The 23,177-nt window shown below is 39.6% G+C and overlaps 2 protein-coding genes and 1 long non-coding RNA gene across 3 annotated transcripts in view; 2 read left to right on the top strand and 1 right to left on the bottom strand.

Annotated features, from left to right (window-relative positions):
• LOC103515984 (1,4-alpha-glucan-branching enzyme-like) overlaps window positions 1-13,791 on the bottom strand; it is a 44,441-nt gene extending 30,650 nt beyond the window's left edge. Inside the window, exons 1-3 of the mRNA XM_008480932.2 lie at window positions 13,785-13,791; window positions 11,461-11,623; window positions 10,635-10,867 (exon numbers count right to left, since the gene is read on the bottom strand). Of these exons, the coding sequence (XP_008479154.2) occupies window positions 10,635-10,867; window positions 11,461-11,623; window positions 13,785-13,791 (403 nt within the window). The remainder of the gene's footprint in view (window positions 1-10,634; window positions 10,868-11,460; window positions 11,624-13,784) is intronic.
• LOC113470232 lies at window positions 3,016-4,908 on the top strand. Its single transcript, XR_003393360.1, has 2 exons — window positions 3,016-3,401; window positions 4,586-4,908. It is a non-coding gene; the product is annotated as an uncharacterized LOC113470232 (long non-coding RNA).
• A 2,525-nt stretch (window positions 13,792-16,316) lies between the features above and the next one.
• Window positions 16,317-23,177, top strand: part of LOC103515983 (1,4-alpha-glucan-branching enzyme-like) — a 53,476-nt gene continuing 46,615 nt past the window's right edge. The window contains exons 1-3 of the mRNA XM_017446884.2: window positions 16,317-16,524; window positions 16,881-16,910; window positions 17,600-17,713. Of these exons, the coding sequence (XP_017302373.1) occupies window positions 16,368-16,524; window positions 16,881-16,910; window positions 17,600-17,713 (301 nt within the window). The 5' untranslated portion in view covers window positions 16,317-16,367. The remainder of the gene's footprint in view (window positions 16,525-16,880; window positions 16,911-17,599; window positions 17,714-23,177) is intronic.

Here is a 23,177-nt window from a genome sequence, read left to right as displayed (position 1 = left end):
CCATCCAGATTTCATGTTTTTTTCTTCTTCTTCTTCTTCTTCTTTTAATTCTATTCTTTTTTCATAAAAAAAGGCTCAACAAAACTCTCTTTTCTCTCTCCTCTTCCTCCTCCTTCTCTTTCTTGTTGCTTTTTATCGCTCTTCTCCATCTCATTGTTTTTATTCATTTCAGAATTGTAGTTGTAGAGGTTTATAGCTATTTTAGAATTGTAATTGTAAAGGTTTTTTTATTATTGGGACTATTAAACACAAGGCGCGGGTCTTTTTTTAAGGCGAAGGATTTTGCATAATTTTATCTGAATTTATATGGGACCTTTAGAGGGTTCATGATAAAGCAGTCACTGTAGTAATAATTAATGAGAGAGAGAGAGAGAGAGAAGAAGAAGAAGAAGGAATTGGGAGAGGAATTATGTTGATATTAAATGAAAAAGAGACAGAAAAGAAGAAAGAAAGAGAGGAGAGAGAGATAGGGCAAAAGAGATAGAAACTTCTGTGAGCAAGTGAGACAGAAATTAGGGAGAAAGAGAGAGAGAAAGAGAGAGGGACAGAAAGCATATTTTTCCGTCTTTGTAATATAGAAAATGAGATGGATACCCCCCTCCCCTCTCCTGCTCTCTCTTTCTCACACTTCTCTTTATTTCCCTATCCCTCTCTCTCTCCCCTCTTAACTTCTCCCTCTCTTTTTAGCCTGTCTGTATTGCCTGTCTACTTAAGAGTTCTCCCTCGTCAAGAAAGATTATTCCCTCTCTCCTCTCTCTCTCTTCTCACCCTCTCTCTCACCCTCTTTCTCTTTCTCTCTCTCTCTCACCCTCTTTCTCTTACTTTCTATGTATCTTCCCTTAATACAAAATAATATTCGTCTCCCTCACACTCCCAGAAATTTATCTCTCTCTCTCTCTCTCTCTCTCTCTCTCTCTCTCTCTCCATATCTTATCTTTTTCTCCTTTTTCATTATCTTTCTCCTCACCCCTCTTTCCTTAATTGGGAAAGTGAGTGTTTTTCTTTTCTTTCTCACACATTCACTCTCTGTCTCCACCTATTTATCAATTCCCGTTTTCAATCATTTTCTTTATTATTTTTTCTTTTCTCACGAAATGTAAACCACTCGTGTGTAAATTGCAAACATTTTTTTATGTTAGATAGAGGGAACTGTAACTGCTAAGGTATTATCGTCCCGAAATCGAAGAGAGAAGGAAGACTGGATAGGAGAAAGCCAGCCGTTCCGAGAACGAAACTGGTCTTTTTTTTAAGCTCCACCTCATTCCTACTTCTTATTCTCTGTCTCTCTCACTCTCTCTCTCTACTCTCTCTCTCTCACTCTCTCTCTCTACTCTCTCTCTTTCTCTCACTCTCTGTATTATAGCACCTATCCATTTCCAAATTGTCATGTCCAGGAAAATTTTCTTCTCTGAACAATCTGCAAAAATACAGAAATAATAATAATAATAATAATAATTACCCTAGAGAGAGAAAGAGGTAAGGAGATAGAGAGAGAAGGAATGAGATAGAGAGAGAGGGAAGGAGATAGAGAGAGATATAGAATTAACTGTTTAACAGTCTGTACCTATTCTTTTTAATGATATTATAAGGATTATGGAAAAAGAAAGAAAAGAGAGAGAGAAAGAGAGAGAGGACACAAGAAGCAAGCTAAGAAGAGGAAGGGGCTGTATGTAAATTCCCCCGATTTTTTCAAGGGTCCTCATTTCCGGATGTAAATTCCCCCGAAAATGAAATCGATGAACAATGATTTGGACATTTCATGTAATAAATTACCTATTAGTTTGGTTTTGGACATCATCATGTCAACTATTAAATTTCTGACAAGTGAGCGTGGTAAAAATCTTTTGGTGTTTAGAAATTGTAAGTCATTTCATTCACATCTCTCTAAATATTTTAATTCTTCGCATCCAAATATTCATGTTTTTACGGATGCAATACTTAGTCTTCAGAAACTTTCATATGTTCAAATAAATAGCATCAGAAAGAAAGTTAAATCCAGGTTGGTTCTACCATCGGGGGAGTTTACATATACCCTTTTTTTCCGTAATCGGGGGAATTTACATATGACCCTACAGGAAGTCATTCGCCCGGTCTAAATGGCTGGCCTAAGACTCACCTATTGAGGAATTTATACTTGAGTAGTTCATCATCAGTAAGATTCCATTGTCTCCCTGTCAGGTCTAAATGGCTGGCCTAAGACTCACCTATTGAGGAATTTATACTTGAGTAGTTCATCATCAGTAAGATTCCATTGTCTCCTAGCATGCCAGTAGGAAGAGTTGTTACCAGCTCGCGGGAAATCCAACCACTCGGGATGTCCGAACTCGTTCCCTTTGATACAAACAAGAGGAAATGGAGCAGTTGCAATTGGGAAAATATTATTAATATAAAAGGTCGATTCCTCCGTAAAAAGTTGTGAAAAATCCAAATCTGAGGTCGAAACTCCGAAAAAGTAACTGCAAAAGGTCGAAAATTCAATTTTTATTTTCCGTTCCAATGAAAGAGTTCTAATATTTGTGACGTCAGACTTTACGCAGTTGTTTTTTTTTCTGTCCGCTAGGTAGCGCCAGTATGCAAGCACGCTTGCGGAGGAACTGAAAGAAATGCGCAGTAACGTATGCGCACAAACACATTAATGCGTTGCCTGCGAGGGAGCTTTGTTCGGGACATTTTATGTGACGTCTTCGCCTACGGGAGCGTATGCCGTGACGTCAATGTTCACGATTTACCGGTATTTTTAAATCGATTTATCTCGGGATCTAGAAGTCGTAGGAGAAAAAGAAAAATTCCGTTGGTCCTCATTTTTCCTGCTCTATTACTTTGAAACATCACCCAAGTAAGCGCAACTGATCTATTAGTGAGAGAACTCTTGAAGTCAGTGTTATGCCAACCACCCATTCTCAGATCGTCTGACAGATCTCGGTCTGACAGAACGCGATCTGTCGACCGGCCATCGATGTCGAGTTGTCGACTGAACTATTCACACTGCCTTGACAACATAGATTGACGTCGATCTGTTGTGCTCGTTTGAAAATCAAATGCTGAATAAGCTGACAAGACACCCGACATTTTATGACCAAGTCATTGCTAGGTATGGCGAGGGGAAAGAGGGCCTGGAATTGGATTATAGATAGGTAAGTTAGATACCTAACAAATACTTCATGTAGTAATTACTTGGTACTTAAGGTACTTTTTGCAACTTACACTTTGCAATTTGTTCTCGTTTCTGATTACATTAATAATTGGTTAAGATCCAAATTTCGATCAAACTTCAAGCACACGTTCTAAGAGGTTGGCGCATATTTAATACGTGCAATAGTTACCTAAATTTACCTTGTACATTTGATATAGGTATTTTTGTAAATGTAAGGCCCGCCTCACACGTTACGATCGCCGGAAAGGTCTGTACTGTCTAGACCAGACCTTTTCAGCAACTATAACGTGTGTAGCTTACCTAATACAAATATTTTGTATTCCTCTTACCTTACTGATGGTGAAACAAATTAAATACGCTCTAACAAACATAATTATGTACTGACAAATGCGTCAGTTATATACCAACATATATTTGACATATAAAAAATAACAATATAAAATAAATAAATATAAAAAATCAACAAAGTAAATAATTTCTAATTTCTATCCATACGGATAGATATGGAAAATAATCCTAAACTTATAATAAGTGCCTATTGTCCATTTGGACAGAAAAGTTTTTAGACAAGAGTTTATTTTAAAATTATGAAAACATTTAAAAGTGATAACCTGATATTATTTTTATTGTTAAATAAAGTGTTGATTTTGATTTGTTAAATGTACCGTAGCGTAGCCTCATTTACGTTGATCATTTATCTGATTTTCTGCTGCATGCCGTTTACTTTCAATCAATCCTAGACATCTTAAAGTTCATCTGTGCCCTGATCCACCATTTTATAGAATAGGTACTTAGTTAAAATCATCTGTGGTGGTCACCATTGCATACAATGGTGAAACAGGCAGGGTCTTTGGGTTAATTTCAGCTTTCCTATGGGCTTACTATTATTTATTTTTTTTTTTTATTTTTATTTTTTAAGTTTCCATTTATATTTGATCGACAAAAAATTCAGAACATACATTTTTCATATAAATGGTATACCCATCCGTATAAGCAGAGCTTGTGCCAAGGATGGGGAAGCAGAGCTTGTGCCACGGTTCTTTTTTTTTCTACATCCCTTTTTTACTTTCTATCTTTTCTCTGGGGACTCGGAGGGTTTCTCTCCTATCGTGGGGGTGTTCTCCGGGGTCTGTCCCGTGGTTTTCCGCGCTGCCACTGGGAACACTGGTTCACCACTAGGGATAAATTGGTTCCACCGGACTCGTGGTTAATATTAACCCGGTGCGGGTAGGTAGATAGAGTTTGATGGAGTTTCGTCTGTTGTTCCATGGTTCAGGGTAGGTCTCGTATACAGTGCCCGGGTCCAGACGGTTGAAGCCGCCGAAGTGTGAACAGTCTGAGTCCAGCACTACCTTGTACTTCCCTGCCTGCTCTACTCCAACCCTGGGGAATAGAATGGAATGTTCCTCACACGTTACGATCGCCGGAAAGGTCTGTACTGTCTAGACCAGACCTTTTCAGCAACTATAACGTGTGTAGCTTACCTAATACAAATATTTTGTATTCCTCTTACCTTACTGATGGTGAAACAAATTAAATACGCTCTAACAAACATAATTATGTACTGACAAATGCGTCAGTTATATACCAACATATATTTGACATATAAAAAATAACAATATAAAATAAATAAATATAAAAAATCAACAAAGTAAATAATTTCTAATTTCTATCCATACGGATAGATATGGAAAATAATCCTAAACTTATAATAAGTGCCTATTGTCCATTTGGACAGAAAAGTTTTTAGACAAGAGTTTATTTTAAAATTATGAAAACATTTAAAAGTGATAACCTGATATTATTTTTATTGTTAAATAAATTTTTGACTTTGATTTGTTAAATGTACCGTAGCGTAGCCTCATTTACGTTGATCATTTATCTGATTTTCTGCTGCATGCCGTTTACTTTCAATCAATCCTAGACATCTTAAAGTTCATCTGTGCCCTGATCCACCATTTTATAGAATAGGTACTTAGTTAAAATCATCTGTGGTGGTCACCATTGCATACAATGGTGAAACAGGTTGTGATGATCTGTGCCCTGATCCACCATTTTATAGAATAGGTACTTAGTTAAAATCATCTGTGGTGGTCACCATTGCATACAATGGTGAAACAGGAGTTGTGCTCGTTTGAAAATCAAATGCTGAATAAGCTGACGAGACACCCGACATTTTATGACCAAGTCATTGCTAGGTATGGCGAGGGGAAAGAGGGACTGGAATTGGATTATAAATAGGTAAGTTAGATACCTAACAAATACTTCATGTAGTAATTACTTGGTACTTAAGGTACTTTTTGCAACTTACACTTTGCAATTTGTGACGTCGATCGACGTCCGGTCGACTATGTTTGACAGTCGGACGGTGTGTGGCGGAAAAAGGTTGAGATACAAACTTCTGTATCAAAATGGAAAGAGAGTTTGAATAGGTTTGGTCCAGTGGTAAAGCGTTTGCTTGCCGTTCAGAAGGTCCTGGATTTGTGATTCTCGGAGCCAAAATTTTTCTGTCTATTTTGATGGCCGATAGGTTTTAAGTCGACGAAACACTCGTCTTTGTTTATAAAATACATAACATTACATTGAAATGGGGGTCTTTTCTGACGAAATTCCTGTGTGCGGAGTCCAGTATGTAAGACTATTGTATAATTTATATTTAGAATAACAGAATATATGGAACTCTTACCTATGAAGTTTAGATATGCTTCCCCTCCAAGTCCATGTGTTATGAGTCGAATAACTTTGTGTAGAGCAATACCTGAAATATATTAATTGGAATAGTAAACTGAAGGACTTACTCCGAAAACGGTCCCCTGGTCATGGTCCTAATAGATTTTATCCTGAACCCTGAACGGCTGGTTTTCTCCTATCCTGTCTTTCTTCTCTCTTCGCTTTCGGGACGATAAGACCTTAGCAGTTACTCTTCCCTCTATCAAAGTTCTTGAAAAAAAAAAAAAAAATGATTTACACAGGCCAGTATTTCTAAAGTTCTGGATTCACTGTAAACTCTCTGTGTTAAGATTGGTTATAAAAGGGCCCCTTCCATAAGCAATTAAGGTTGTGGTTATGTACCGGGTTGGGGAAGGCAAGGTTGGTAATAATATCCCAGGGTTGTCCAACCTTTGTGCACCCGAGGGCCACTGAACTCATTTTTGACCACCACCGTTCGATAGTCTATTAAAGTAGCTACTCAGTTGTCCTCACGAGGCTGAGTGCACCGCGAACTCAAAGCACAGAGCCAGAAAAAACTTCGACCACGCCGGGAATCGAACACGGGACCTCCGGTGTGCAATTCTCACCTGTAATCAGTGAAGCTCTGAGTTCCGTTGAAGTTGAATGCAAACAGTAGACCCGCCCGTTCAAATATAATAACCTTGTCACCTTCGTGTTTAGTAGAGACATAGCCGGGATCTGCACTGAGCCACTTGAATCTTTCCTCTGTAGTATTCATTGCAGCATCAAACCTGAAAATGAACAGGAGATTTTTTTAAGTTTAATTCAAGTTTCCATTTATTACAACATATCAACAGAACATAAAAATTCCATATAAATGGTATACCCATCCGTAAAAGGAATGCTTGTGAAACTAAAGTGGGGAACTAAAGTGGTTTGATAGAGGGAACTGTAACTGCTAAGGTCTCATCGTCCCGAAAGTGAAGAGAGAATGAGGACAGGATAAAAGACAGCCAGTCGTTCCGAGAACGAACCTTATCTGTTTAGGATAAAATCTGCCCGGACGGAAATCGAACCCGCGACCTAGCGCTTACAAGGCAGACAAGGCGCTACCCTCCAAGCTAACTAGGTTGGAATAAATTATACTTAGATTACTTCAGTTTGGTAGCTACTCGTTTCTACATACAATCTTTTCCGTTCGCGGATAGTCTTGATGGATTACAAAAGAGTTTGCATTGAAGTAATCCAGCGGTGACTTCTTTCATGATTTGAATTTTGAGAAAAATACTTCCTAATGCAAAACTTAATTACTTTTCGGCCCCACCTGAGGAATGGAGCCTTGTTGATAGTTAACACCAGCCACTCACTATATCATTATATCAGGTAGACCTGACAGGTGCACCTGATTAGGTCTCCCATACCTGATGAGCACACACACTATCAGGTAGACCTGTCAGCTGTCAGGTCGTGGCGGAAAAAGCTCGAGACCTAGGTCTGAGAGCCATAGGTTTGAAGCTTTTCCCGAGCCGACCCGACCCAACCCGGAACCACACACGTTCCGACTGTCATGTCACTCATGTCTGGCCTTATTTCTGCTTTAAAACTTGAAGTAAAAAAAATCTTACCCAGCCGGTAGTCGAACCCGGTTCCTCCCTCAGTGACCGGCCGACAGGATGCTGGCATACCGGATACATCCTCAGCTATGGTGATTATTTCCGGATATTTGTCATGTAGGAATTTGTTAGCTACCATGAGATAGATGAGGGCGTCAGTGTCTACGTTGAGGCCGAAATATTCATCGTAATGCCCCGAGAACCCCTCGCCACAGCCGTGACTGAAAACAGAAAAGAAAAAAAATTGATGAAATAGGTACCTATATATAGATAATGAAAAAATTGATTTTATTAGTATTATTATTATTACTTTTATTTTGACATTCATACAAGAACGGTGCACACTGCCCATCTATCCGGGCGGGAAACGAAACCGCGACCTAGCGCTTACAAGACAGGCGTATTACTGCTCTACTCACGCTAACTCTCTTAAGCTAACTACTAACTGGGGAGGCTTTATCCCAATACCTACAGCTACACATATCCTTTATACTCCATACAAAAACAATACTTTCTCATTACATTATTGTAATAAAAAGTAAAAAGCCCATAGGTGTAGGGACAAACAGCCCTAAAGGATGGGATATTAAGCTTATCTACGAATCCGTGACACTTACTTGTGATACAGCATGGACGTGACTCCATCGAACCTAAAACCATCGAACTGGTATTCGTCTAGATACCACCGCAGATTTGATAGCAGGAATCTCAATACTTCAATCTCGGAATAGTTGAACAGTCTACTGTCCCACAGTGGGTGGGTGCCTGCAACATACGACGTGATTTATTTTTTCTTCTTCTCCTTTATTTGAAGAGGCATCAATTGCAGAACAATAGTAAATTCCCCCGCTATAATGCAGGAGGGGGAGGAGATATAGAGAGGAAGAAGATGAGGACATGGATCGTGGCAGAGTGCGTGACTTTTTTATGTAGAGGCTGACTTTTTTATGCAGGATTCTCACTTAGTGAGCTATTCCACCCAAACTGCTGATTTTGGGGTAAAAAATTGGTATATTTAGTGTTCATTTTAGGAAATGTTTTTCTTACCCCGTGGTCCATCATGGAAGAAGCAGGCTTGAGTTCCATCAAACTCATTCAGTCCATCCAATACATTCTTGCTGGCGTGTGAGTGTACCACATCTAATAACACATACAGTCCTGCCTTATGACACTCGTCTACCAGATATTTCAACTGCTCTGGAGTACCGAACCTGGGAAGTAGACATATGAAAACATGTTAGATTATATTGGTAGGTACATTCTTGCTAGCGTGTGAGTGTACCACATCTAATAACACATACAGTCCTGCCTTATGACACTCGTCTACCAGATATTTCAACTGCTCTGGAGTACCGAATTTTTCACATGCTTCATAGTCGAAAAAGCACTTTCGCACATGTATAAACTACCAAACATTGATGTAATCTTCAGTCCTAGAGTTCGCGGGCTTTCGCGGGCCGCATGCAGGCCGCGGGTTGGACAACCCTGCAATATCCTGTCTCACCAAGTCCGAGCTGATCTCAACCCGGTACATAACCCCAGCCTAAATGATACTTACCCCTATCAATAATGAGAGAGGGATCTGACAGAGTACTCATGTGAGTGTACATCTCCTTATCCATCAGCCAGAATGCTATGGTTTTGTCTCCAACCAGCGCCTGAAAACGAATATTTTCCTCATTATTTCTATTTATTTATTTATTTCATTAGTTATAGGTATCTGGCTAGTTAATCGATGGCTCGGGAACCAACAGAAAGATTTATTTTCCTTTCGAAAAAAATTGACCACTGCTCCATTGTGAACTTTATCTTGAACAGATAAGATTCGTTCTCGGAACGGCTGACTTTCTCCTATCCTGCTCTCTCTTCGTTTTCGGGGTGACAAGACCTTAGCAGTTACATTTCCCTCTATCAAACCTCTTAAAAACTATCCCATCCTTCTTAACTTTTCAATTTCAGGATAATAAGTACCTACTCCGTTTTTGCACTCTTACCTGATCATGTGACTCAGCATAGGCTACTGTTTTCTCCATGTATCTCCTATTGGTAAGTGTATGTACAATGTTCCCCATGTTCCAATCCTCATCCTTGAATTTCTTCAGCAGTTCAATCCACTTGTCTGGAATAGCCATGCCTGTAGGAAATGTACCATTATATGAGGCGTTCTCTACCACCTAACCAGCAGCACAGGGCCCCAATGAGGCACTTGAGGCTCGGACCAAAATCCGAAATTCCGACGATATCGAACTAACCGCCTTCGTAAAAGAAATAACTATCTAGTTATTCCCAGTTGTTATTCTAAGGGTGGATTTCACCAATATTTTTTCAGCCCTTAGAAGGCCTGTTAAGCCAACAGGGCTGTTAGGTGCTAAAAATTAGGTTGGTGAAACCCACCTTGAAACAAAGAATTTCGAGGCCCCCAGAGGCCCAGTCAGCCTAAAAATTCAACGAAAAACTTTCCTTTACGTTGTGGGACATAGAAATTGCTGTTGAGAAGTACATCAAAAGTTAACAAACCTTTCGGGAATAATGGTGAAAAAGTTTGCTTGCAGACAAATAAAGTGAAAATCGTCAAATTAAAATTTAGAAATCACTTCAATTCAATAAGTTATTCCCGTCAATCACGTCTAGATCGTCTGGTTGGAAAAAGCTCAAGTGGCGGAAAAGATTAGATTAGATTCCTAGTAGCTTAACCCATCCTTTAGGGCTGTTCGCCCCTACACCTAAGCCTCGGAGTGGGCTTTTTGTGTTTGGAGTTAAGCTGCTATCCCCGGGCCTTGATGGAACCTCAAAGCACCCTCACTTTTATATTTCAACCTCCCCAGTTTCTCTAAAATTCACCTGCAGCAGCTCTAGAAAGTCCACACAATCAGGTTTATTCCAGAGAAAAGCTGTGAGTCCATATATTATTCCATTAAGAGGATACCAAGAGGTGCCATCTATATAGGTCAGAGAGCTCGCTCAGGGATCTAATGAGGGATATTCAGGTACATAATTATGTCGTTGTACCCTACTTCCTGAGACGGACTTGACCATAGTCCCATTCAGGTACCCTCAAAAGAGCCAGTGTTATTGTCTGTGGCTTGACAGGGCTGGTTTTGTCTCAGTTTTACGTCCTCCAGCGAGACAGATCCGATACTTGTCAGGTATACCTGATGGTGAGTGGCTGGCCTTATACCTTAAATACTACCCACCTTGTTTAACAATCCTAGGTATCACCACGCGTACAAAGTCCTCATAAGATGCACACTTCTGTTCCTGCGTACATATTCCTACGTGTGATTCATATATCTTGAGGTTGTCTGGTTTCTTCGGCTTACTAGAGGTCCACTTGTGTTTATCCTGGGGTTTTGGATTCCAGATACGCTGCTCATAGGCGTGACCTACTACTGGGGGCTCCGTCACGTATGTAGCCCATGGGGAGAGTCTGAGAATAGAATAGAATAGAACGGAATAGAATAGAATAGAATAGAATAGAATGAAATACAGAGTATCTCAGACGGTCTGACAGACCTAGGTCTCTAGATTTTTCCGACACTCATGCTCAAACCGTAAGGTGGTCTAAGCGTGAGTGATGTCTGGCCTAAGAAAGACTGTGGACTGTGGTATACATACATATGTTTGAAGTAAATCTCATAACCAGGGTTGACGTGGGACGTAAGACGAGTTAAGATTTAAAATCCGCCATGTTATTTCTCTCATATTATAAGGGAAGAACCAAGGGTAAGTCTGGCTGAGGGACTATAAACAGAGAGTAGATCAGCGTCTAGCTAGGGGACTATAAACAGGGAGTAGACTAGTCCAAATTTCCTCACGCTATATAGCGAATAGCGAAGGTTGAGTGCGAAGGGCATCCCACTCGGAAAATTTTGTTTAGCCAAAACCAGTTTGCCTCAAAACGATCACTCTAAAGTTGATTGAGAGGCCGACGACAAACGCCGACCCAATCTGAACATGGGAAAAGGCGAAGAAGAAGAAGAAGAGAAGGGGAAGCACCAAGGGTAATCTCACATAACTCACCTATCCAGTAAATGTCCATGTTGGTTTCTCACCACCAGTTTGACCTGGGAGAGATGAGTTAGCTTACAACTACCATCGGGGTTGGGTGGAAGAACTAACTCCCACTTGCCGAAGTCTAACTTCTTGTATGCAAACTCCTCACGATTCCAGTTGTTGAAATCACCTGCGGCGCAAACGACATGCATAAAACATAAACTTGGTTAAAGATAAAACTAAAAAAAAAAAAAAAAAAAAACACCCAAACCACAAGCAACAAAAAAAAAACTGGGTAAAAATAAAACTAAAAAAAAAAAAAAAAACAACAACAACATAAACAAAGGTTCTGTATTTTACTAGCCAGCTAGCCACAAGTGTAAACTCCACCAAAAATAATAAACCGCCAGCCTAGTTAGCTTGGTTTTTAGCGCGTCTGCCTTGGTGCCTTGATGTAAGCGCTAGGTTCGATTCCCGATAATGTTCGTTCTCGGAACGGCTGGCTTTCTCCTATCTTGTGTTCCTTTACGCTTTGATTTCGGCAAGATAAGACCTTAGCAGTTACAGTTCTCTCTATCAAAAACCTCTTTACGAAAAAAAAAAAATCTATCCATAACAACATCATGAGTTGACGACATTTAACGACCGGCGCGGCGCGGCGTTCAATACATCAGTTCCCAATGGATCACTGAAGTTTAAGCAACGTTGCGCGTGATTAGGAGAAAGCCAGCCGTTCCGAGAACGAACATTATCCCATTAGGATACATAAAATCCGCCCCGGGCGGGAATCGAACCCGCGGCCTAGCGCTTACAAGACAGACGCACTACCAACTAAGCTAACTAGGCTGGCGTTAAAGCCCTTTGACTTTTGCCAAGTGACGCGAAGTTTTTTATGGAACCCGAAACTGATCTTTTCTTTTACCATCTTGTATCTGCTGATTGGTCTAACTCAGTGTTTCTGAGCTGACGGCAAGGGTTCCGCGAGATATTTTGGAAAAATCATACACTAGATAAAAATTAAAATGCAGTTTCAAAACGACCATCTTAGACTAGGTATTTCATCTTATACAGCTTTTTTTAGAGGTTTGATAGAGGGAACTGTGGGGTTTTGTTTTGTGATTAAAAAAGTGTCCACAAGTGCCACAATCCATAGTTCATGCATAGTTCTAGGTGTTTTACTTAAGTAACACTTCTGACTGGATATTTACGTATCTACCTATTAACCTCACCTGGGCGATCGGATCACACTTATTTAAGGCTCATAAATTCAGTGTTCCATTTGACCAGTTACTTAAACTTAAAATGAACATTTACTTAATCTTGGAATTTCTTATGTGTCCAAACTTGACAAGAAGTAGAGAAGGTGGATACAAATTGAACTGTATCATATCCTACACTTTCATGCAGTTAGTAGTCATAAAAACAAAAATTAGAAAAATAAATGTGGGCAGGTGGGCCAATAAATGGTACGTTTTTTAGGTGGGCGAATAAATGGTACACTTACCCTATTTTGTTTTGTGATTAAAAAAGTGTCCACAAGTGCCACAATCCATAGTTCATGCATAGTTCTAGGTGTTTTAAGTAACACTTCTGACTGGATATTTACGTACCTACCTATTAACCTCACCTGGGCGATTGGATCACACTTATTTAAGGCTCATAAATTCAGTGTTCCATTTGACCAGTTAAACTTAAAATGAACATTTAATCTCGGAATTTCTTATGTGTCCAAACTTGACAAGAAGTAGAGAAGGTGGATACAAATTGAACTGTATCATATCCTACACTTTCATGCAGTTATTTGTGAAATATCCCAGACTCATTTATAAAATAGATTGATTTTAGATTGTGGTACCTGGAGATGAAATAGCTATGACCAGGTGAAAGCAATTGCTCTACTATCTAGTCTACCTGATAGAACACTTCTAGTATGCAAGCTGGTAATAGAAAATATCAATCAAGTGAAGGGAAATGAGAGGCTGTGCTAAATTATATCTGCTATCTAGCATTCTACCTGATAGAACACTTCTAGTATGCAAGCTGGTAATAGAAAATATCAATCAAGTGAAGGGAAATGAGAGGCTGTGCTAAATTATAATTGCTGACCAAATATACCATGTGGTGCCAATCTGCCAAGTCTAATCATCAGAGTTCTAGATTCAATTTGTTCTCAATCTTTTAATTAGGTATCCCACTTATAGTTAAGTACATATCTAGATGAACATACTTACATACCTAGATGAACATCTTGGTGAATTTAAAGGGATTTAATTTTCAGTTTTATTTGTGTAAGCTTTGTGAAAGTAGTTCTCTACCTACTTACTACAGGGACCTACTTAAATAACATTTACCAGACATGATTTGCTGGAAATTTTCCTTTGTAAATCCTCTGCTTAGTCTGAGGTTATTGTCTGATCATTTCTCTAGGCACCCAAGGAATAAAAATAGTTATTTTTTGCTTCTTTTTTTTCTGCTCTCTTCTTGATAATGATGGCAAGTTTTCTTGGAGTCTCTCAGGTGGAGAATTTCCTGTCCTCAGGAGTTGAAAACCTGTTCTCTTATTATGAAATTAAATTGAGAACCAGTTGCTTGAATTCGTTCTTTTCCCCAACTCAGTATAAGTTGATTTGAAGTTGATTGATAAAATAAGACTTACATTTAGTTAGGTACCTACCTACTACCTGCCTATCAATTATTTACGTACTTGCCACTTTTTGTTCAATAGGTACCAACTATAGAAATCAAGATTGACAAGCCTACAGCCTACCTAATGTAGCCAAATTTAAAAATATTTTCTCGAAAATTTGATATCTATTTTGTGAAAGATTAGGTAGTAGGTACCTATGATTCATCCAGATGAATATGGCAGCAAGGAGTCATCGACCCAAAATGAAAGAACCAATCAGAATGCGAGAACTCCTGTAGGTAGAGGTATCTATCTTTTCTTCAATAGACCTTCAACTTAGGTAGGTAACAATGTCAAATGTATTTCAGAAAAGGTGAGTAAGTAGGTAGAGGTATCTATCTTTTCTTCAATAGACCTTCAACTTAGGTAGGTAACAATGTCAAATGTATTTCAGAAAAGGTGAGGGGGAGTATTATTGTAAGCTAGGTTTACCTAAAACCTGTTTCCTTTTGGACAAATAAAACCTTTCATGTTTTTGTTCATTTCAGCTCTTGATAGAAAATTCCAATGACACCTACCTAGCAAAATGCAAAATACCCTTCTTTTCAATTTCCAATATTAACTAGTTGGTAGAATTTATTTGCATTTAAACTAACTTTAAAGTCTAAACCTTCATGCATTGGGAATATAACCACTGCCTTAAATTACCTCCTAACTTTTAAGGAATTAATTTAAAGTCAACTTTAATTTTACTCAGCCTCGTAAGGATAATATCGAGGAGCTGATTTAAATCCTAGCAAAAAAGGCCAGAAGAATGAGGCTTAAAAGCTTGATAACCTAATCAACAGATGAAGAGAAGAAACTAGAAAAAACACTTGATGGATGCATGTTGGGTTGTTGGGTCAACTGGTCAACATGAGAACTGGAAATCCGGAGCACCAGACAAAACTAGATAGATAACTACGTATAATACAATACTATAGGTACCTCTATATCTACGCTTTTTTAATTTCTACTTTTTTCTTCTTGAGAGAGAGTCGAACCCGGGACATTGGAACTTTTTTGAATTTTGCGGGTATATTCATTCCCTCCCCCCCCCCTTAATTTCCACATATCGTTTTATGCTTATAGGTAGGTATTTTTCTGGATTGACGCCAGAAATCCGCGTATAAAACATACAGCAAACCGCTCAAACGTTCTATTTTTAACCTACTGAACTTCAAGTAGGTAAATAGGGAGGGAGGTAGGTATATGTTTTTTTTTTTTTTTTTTTTTTTTTTTTTTTTTTTTTTTTGAAAAAATTTGGCGTGTGAGTGTACCACATCTAATAACACATACAGTCCTGCCTTATGACACTCGTCTACCAGATATTTCAACTGCTCTGGAGTACCGAACCTGGGAAGTAGACATATGAAAACATGTTAGATTATATTGGTAGGTACATTCTTGCTGGCGTGTGAGTGTACCACATCTAATAACACATACAGTCCTGCCTTATGACACTCGTCTACCAGATATTTCAACTGCTCTGGAGTACCGAACCTGGGAAGTACACATATGAAAACATGTTAGATTATATTGGTAGGTACATTCTTGCTGGCGTGTGAGTGTACCACATCTAATAACACATACAGTCCTGCCTTATGACACTCGTCTACCAGATATTTCAACTGCTCTGGAGTACCGAACCTGGGAAGTACACATATGAAAACATGTTAGATTATATTGGTAGGTACATTCTTGCTGGCGTGTGAGTGTACCACATCTAATAACACATACAGTCCTGCCTTATGACACTCGTCTACCAGATATTTCAACTGGGGGGGAGGGAATGAATATACCCGCAAAATTCAAAAAAGTTCCAATGTCCCGGGTTCGACTCTCTCTCAAGAAGAAAAAAGTAGAAATTAAAAAAGCGTAGATATAGAGGTACCTATAGTATTGTATTATACGTAGTTATCTATCTAGTTTTGTCTGGTGCTCCGGATTTCCAGTTCTCATGTTGACCAGTTGACCCAACAACCCAACATGCATCCATCAAGTGTTTTTTCTAGTTTCTTCTCTTCATCTGTTGATTAGGTTATCAAGCTTTTAAGCCTCATTCTTCTGGCCTTTTTTGCTAGGATTTAAATCAGCTCCTCGATATTATCCTTACGAGGCTGAGTGCACCCCGAAAATAATCAGCACGATTGTCTCAGACGGTCACCCGTCCAGATACCAACCATGTCCAATGTTTCTTAACTGAAAAAGAAAAATCAATTTGCCGATTTTCTTTGCTTCTTCCCCAGTTAGCTCTCACGTTAGAACCATGGGTAACTCACAGTCTGTAGACCCAGCCTCCATTCACATTCCTGAACTACACAAGCTGCTGGAGAGAGACCCCTACCTGAATCCCTACCAGTATGAGATGAAGAGACGCTATGGCCTTATGGTCAACTTCTTAGAGCAGTTTGAAAAGCATGAAGGTAATATATTATAGTGAGGATGGGTGAGGTGACTGGAAAAGGGAAAAGAAGGTGACTTATTAATTCCTGATAATGTCTAAATTGATATATGTATATATAGGTACCTACTACCTAACAACCCGTCTAAAAAAAAAAAGCATACCAACCACGCAGAACGTTTCTTACCTTCAGTGATCCATAAGTCTGTGAGACTGCGGTCTGTCAGGGTCTGAGCGTGAGTGTGAGTGGTGGGCAGTGGGCACATTACAGGAACAAAGTGAAAATACATATTAAATATCCTACCGTGACAGATATGGTATAGTTTGCTCGTTGACTTGAAATTTATACCTCTTTCCTTTCGACCAACTTTTTTTCAGCAAAACGCAATCGGCCTCCAGGAGAAGTTGGTAAATCTCATAGATAGAGTAAACACTAATAAATATCTACCTAACTGTGTGCTGTGTGGTTTTCTTAACCGTGATGTTCGATTTTCCAATAACTACCTACCTAACAAACTATTAGTAAATATAAAATAAAATAACTCACAAAATTTAAAAATAACCTAGTATAGGTACAGAATGTGATTTTCAGTAGGTACGTACAGATAATATGTACCTACTTACCTACCTAATATCTTCATATTTTAACCTTTATGTACGTACCTAGGTACCTACTACGGCCACCGTCATGATCTAGTTTTGTTTTATTATCATGTCTTTCTTTTGCCTTGATTCAATCTTACTAGGTAACCTTTGACCCGATGAACATTAATTTCTTATCCTTCAAATTATCAAATTACGTATAGGTTGTTGCCATACATAATACGTAGGTATAAGATAAGTAGACGTAAATAAATTCTACAGTTGATTTAAAGGTCGAACACACATTTCATAAGTTAACAGTAGGGGTAAAACCAAAAAGGTATTTTTTTCCCCAAGACGATTAGGTACAGTCCACTTCAACTGGGAAGTCCGATGACCTTTGGGTGCGCACTCGTCAAAAAATAGCTCGTTGATTAACAAGTAAGCATCCCCCTCAAGACGATTGGGTAAAAAATAATATTTACAATTTTATTTATTCTTTTATTTAATTCCAGGTGGAATAGAGAAGTTCACAACATCGTACAACAAGTACGGTATTCATGTTCAGGCAGATAATTCTGTGCGATGTTTTGAATGGGCCCCGAGCGCTCAACAGTTGTACCTCACGGGTAAGTTAGACCAGTGTTTCTTAATTAGTTTGGCCCGCGGAACCCTTTTCAAAAGGTGAACATCTTTGCGGAACCCTGAACTTTCAAGATTGTCAGAACAATAGTAAATTCCCCCGCTATAATGCAGGAGGAGGAGGGGATAGAGGGGAAGAAGATGAGGACATAGATCGTGGCAGAGTGAGTGACTTTTTTATGTAGAGGCTGACTTTTTTATGCAGGATTCTCACTTAGTGAGCTATTCCACCCAAACTGCTGATTTTGGGGTAAAAAATTGGTTTATTTGGTGTTCATTTTAGGAAATGTTTCTCTTACCCCGTGGTCCATCATGGAAGAAGCAAGCTTGAGTTCCATCAAACTCATTCAGTCCATCCAATACATTCTTACTGGCGTGTGAGTGTACCACATCTAATAACACATACAGTCCTGCCTTATGGCACTCGTCTACCAGATATTTCAACTGCTCTGGAGTACCGAACCTGGGAAAGTGGGAAGCAGACATTTGATTTTTTTCTTAAATTTGACAAAGGTTGCTATAACTGCTGCTAAGGTCTTATCGTCCCGAAATCGAAGGGAGAAGAACGACAGGATAGGAGAAAGCCAGACGAAGTTTTTATTCTATAGCCAGTGTGTTGAATATGCCAGTTCCAATTGGATTAATGAGGTTAAGCAACGTTGCGCGTGTTTGGTATTTAAATGGGTGACCTCCTGGACATCAGTGATGTGCTAGTGGCATCCCAGCCACAAGCAAGCTAGGCGAAGTAGTAAGGATTTCGTTTAGGGCCAGCCACTTACTATCAGGTAGACCTGATCAGGTCCGCCTGTCAGGTCTACCTGACAGTGAGAGAGCAGTTGAAATATCTGGTAGACGAGTGTCATAAGGCAGGACTGTATGTGTTATTAGATGTGGTACACTCACACGCCAGCAAGAATGTACCTACCAATATAATCTAACATGTTTTCATATGTGTACTTCCCAGGTTCGGTACTCCAGAGCAGTTGAAATATCTGGTAGACGAGTGTCATAAGGCAGGACTGTATGTGTTATTAGATGTGGTACACTCACACGCCAGCAAGAATGTACCTACCAATATAATCTAACATGTTTTCATATGTGTACTTCCCAGGTTCGGTACTCCAGAGCAGTTGAAATATCTGGTAGACGAGTGTCATAAGGCAGGACTGTATGTGTTATTAGATGTGGTACACTCACACGCCAGCAAGAATGTACCTACCAATATAATCTAACATGTTTTCATATGTGTACTTCCCAGGTTCGGTACTCCAGAGCAGTTGAAATATCTGGTAGACGAGTGTCATAAGGCAGGACTGTATGTGTTATTAGATGTGGTACACTCACACGCCAGCAAGAATGTACCTACCAATATAATCTAACATGTTTTCATATGTGTACTTCCCAGGTTCGGTACTCCAGAGCAGTTGAAATATCTGGTAGACGAGTGTCATAAGGCAGGACTGTATGTGTTATTAGATGTGGTACACTCACACGCCAGCAAGAATGTACCTACCAATATAATCTAACATGTTTTCATATGTGTACTTCCCAGGTTCGGTACTCCAGAGCAGTTGAAATATCTGGTAGACGAGTGTCATAAGGCAGGACTGTATGTGTTATTAGATGTGGTACACTCACACGCCAGCAAGAATGTACCTACCAATATAATCTAACATGTTTTCATATGTGTACTTCCCAGGTTCGGTACTCCAGAGCAGTTGAAATATCTGGTAGACGAGTGTCATAAGGCAGGACTGTATGTGTTATTAGATGTGGTACACTCACACGCCAGCAAGAATGTACCTACCAATATAATCTAACATGTTTTCATATGTGTACTTCCCAGGTTCGGTACTCCAGAGCAGTTGAAATATCTGGTAGACGAGTGTCATAAGGCAGGACTGTATGTGTTATTAGATGTGGTACACTCACACGCCAGCAAGAATGTACCTACCAATATAATCTAACATGTTTTCATATGTGTACTTCCCAGGTTCGGTACTCCAGAGCAGTTGAAATATCTGGTAGACGAGTGTCATAAGGCAGGACTGTATGTGTTATTAGATGTGGTACACTCACACGCCAGCAAGAATGTACCTACCAATATAATCTAACATGTTTTCATATGTGTACTTCCCAGGTTCGGTACTCCAGAGCAGTTGAAATATCTGGTAGACGAGTGTCATAAGGCAGGACTGTATGTGTTATTAGATGTGGTACACTCACACGCCAGCAAGAATGTACCTACCAATATAATCTAACATGTTTTCATATGTGTACTTCCCAGGTTCGGTACTCCAGAGCAGTTGAAATATCTGGTAGACGAGTGTCATAAGGCAGGACTGTATGTGTTATTAGATGTGGTACACTCACACGCCAGCAAGAATGTACCTACCAATATAATCTAACATGTTTTCATATGTGTACTTCCCAGGTTCGGTACTCCAGAGCAGTTGAAATATCTGGTAGACGAGTGTCATAAGGCAGGACTGTATGTGTTATTAGATGTGGTACACTCACACGCCAGCAAGAATGTACCTACCAATATAATCTAACATGTTTTCATATGTGTACTTCCCAGGTTCGGTACTCCAGAGCAGTTGAAATATCTGGTAGACGAGTGTCATAAGGCAGGACTGTATGTGTTATTAGATGTGGTACACTCACACGCCAGCAAGAATGTACCTACCAATATAATCTAACATGTTTTCATATGTGTACTTCCCAGGTTCGGTACTCCAGAGCAGTTGAAATATCTGGTAGACGAGTGTCATAAGGCAGGACTGTATGTGTTATTAGATGTGGTACACTCACACGCCAGCAAGAATGTACCTACCAATATAATCTAACATGTTTTCATATGTGTACTTCCCAGGTTCGGTACTCCAGAGCAGTTGAAATATCTGGTAGACGAGTGTCATAAGGCAGGACTGTATGTGTTATTAGATGTGGTACACTCACACGCCAGCAAGAATGTACCTACCAATATAATCTAACATGTTTTCATATGTGTACTTCCCAGGTTCGGTACTCCAGAGCAGTTGAAATATCTGGTAGACGAGTGTCATAAGGCAGGACTGTATGTGTTATTAGATGTGGTACACTCACACGCCAGCAAGAATGTACCTACCAATATAATCTAACATGTTTTCATATGTGTACTTCCCAGGTTCGGTACTCCAGAGCAGTTGAAATATCTGGTAGACGAGTGTCATAAGGCAGGACTGTATGTGTTATTAGATGTGGTACACTCACACGCCAGCAAGAATGTACCTACCAATATAATCTAACATGTTTTCATATGTGTACTTCCCAGGTTCGGTACTCCAGAGCAGTTGAAATATCTGGTAGACGAGTGTCATAAGGCAGGACTGTATGTGTTATTAGATGTGGTACACTCACACGCCAGCAAGAATGTACCTACCAATATAATCTAACATGTTTTCATATGTGTACTTCCCAGGTTCGGTACTCCAGAGCAGTTGAAATATCTGGTAGACGAGTGTCATAAGGCAGGACTGTATGTGTTATTAGATGTGGTACACTCACACGCCAGCAAGAATGTACCTACCAATATAATCTAACATGTTTTCATATGTGTACTTCCCAGGTTCGGTACTCCAGAGCAGTTGAAATATCTGGTAGACGAGTGTCATAAGGCAGGACTGTATGTGTTATTAGATGTGGTACACTCACACGCCAGCAAGAATGTACCTACCAATATAATCTAACATGTTTTCATATGTGTACTTCCCAGGTTCGGTACTCCAGAGCAGTTGAAATATCTGGTAGACGAGTGTCATAAGGCAGGACTGTATGTGTTATTAGATGTGGTACACTCACACGCCAGCAAGAATGTACCTACCAATATAATCTAACATGTTTTCATATGTGTACTTCCCAGGTTCGGTACTCCAGAGCAGTTGAAATATCTGGTAGACGAGTGTCATAAGGCAGGACTGTATGTGTTATTAGATGTGGTACACTCACACGCCAGCAAGAATGTACCTACCAATATAATCTAACATGTTTTCATATGTGTACTTCCCAGGTTCGGTACTCCAGAGCAGTTGAAATATCTGGTAGACGAGTGTCATAAGGCAGGACTGTATGTGTTATTAGATGTGGTACACTCACACGCCAGCAAGAATGTACCTACCAATATAATCTAACATGTTTTCATATGTGTACTTCCCAGGTTCGGTACTCCAGAGCAGTTGAAATATCTGGTAGACGAGTGTCATAAGGCAGGACTGTATGTGTTATTAGATGTGGTACACTCACACGCCAGCAAGAATGTACCTACCAATATAATCTAACATGTTTTCATATGTGTACTTCCCAGGTTCGGTACTCCAGAGCAGTTGAAATATCTGGTAGACGAGTGTCATAAGGCAGGACTGTATGTGTTATTAGATGTGGTACACTCACACGCCAGCAAGAATGTACCTACCAATATAATCTAACATGTTTTCATATGTGTACTTCCCAGGTTCGGTACTCCAGAGCAGTTGAAATATCTGGTAGACGAGTGTCATAAGGCAGGACTGTATGTGTTATTAGATGTGGTACACTCACACGCCAGCAAGAATGTACCTACCAATATAATCTAACATGTTTTCATATGTGTACTTCCCAGGTTCGGTACTCCAGAGCAGTTGAAATATCTGGTAGACGAGTGTCATAAGGCAGGACTGTATGTGTTATTAGATGTGGTACACTCACACGCCAGCAAGAATGTACCTACCAATATAATCTAACATGTTTTCATATGTGTACTTCCCAGGTTCGGTACTCCAGAGCAGTTGAAATATCTGGTAGACGAGTGTCATAAGGCAGGACTGTATGTGTTATTAGATGTGGTACACTCACACGCCAGCAAGAATGTACCTACCAATATAATCTAACATGTTTTCATATGTGTACTTCCCAGGTTCGGTACTCCAGAGCAGTTGAAATATCTGGTAGACGAGTGTCATAAGGCAGGACTGTATGTGTTATTAGATGTGGTACACTCACACGCCAGCAAGAATGTACCTACCAATATAATCTAACATGTTTTCATATGTGTACTTCCCAGGTTCGGTACTCCAGAGCAGTTGAAATATCTGGTAGACGAGTGTCATAAGGCAGGACTGTATGTGTTATTAGATGTGGTACACTCACACGCCAGCAAGAATGTACCTACCAATATAATCTAACATGTTTTCATATGTGTACTTCCCAGGTTCGGTACTCCAGAGCAGTTGAAATATCTGGTAGACGAGTGTCATAAGGCAGGACTGTATGTGTTATTAGATGTGGTACACTCACACGCCAGCAAGAATGTACCTACCAATATAATCTAACATGTTTTCATATGTGTACTTCCCAGGTTCGGTACTCCAGAGCAGTTGAAATATCTGGTAGACGAGTGTCATAAGGCAGGACTGTATGTGTTATTAGATGTGG

The sequence above is a fragment of the Diaphorina citri genome, unplaced genomic scaffold, assembly GCF_000475195.1.
Source record: "Diaphorina citri unplaced genomic scaffold, Diaci psyllid genome assembly version 1.1 scaffold1454, whole genome shotgun sequence".
In the NCBI taxonomy this organism is placed as follows: Eukaryota; Metazoa; Arthropoda; class Insecta; order Hemiptera; family Psyllidae; genus Diaphorina; species Diaphorina citri.
The sequence above is the reverse complement of the archived record's forward strand: the minus strand, read 5'-3'. Positions and strand labels throughout refer to the sequence as shown.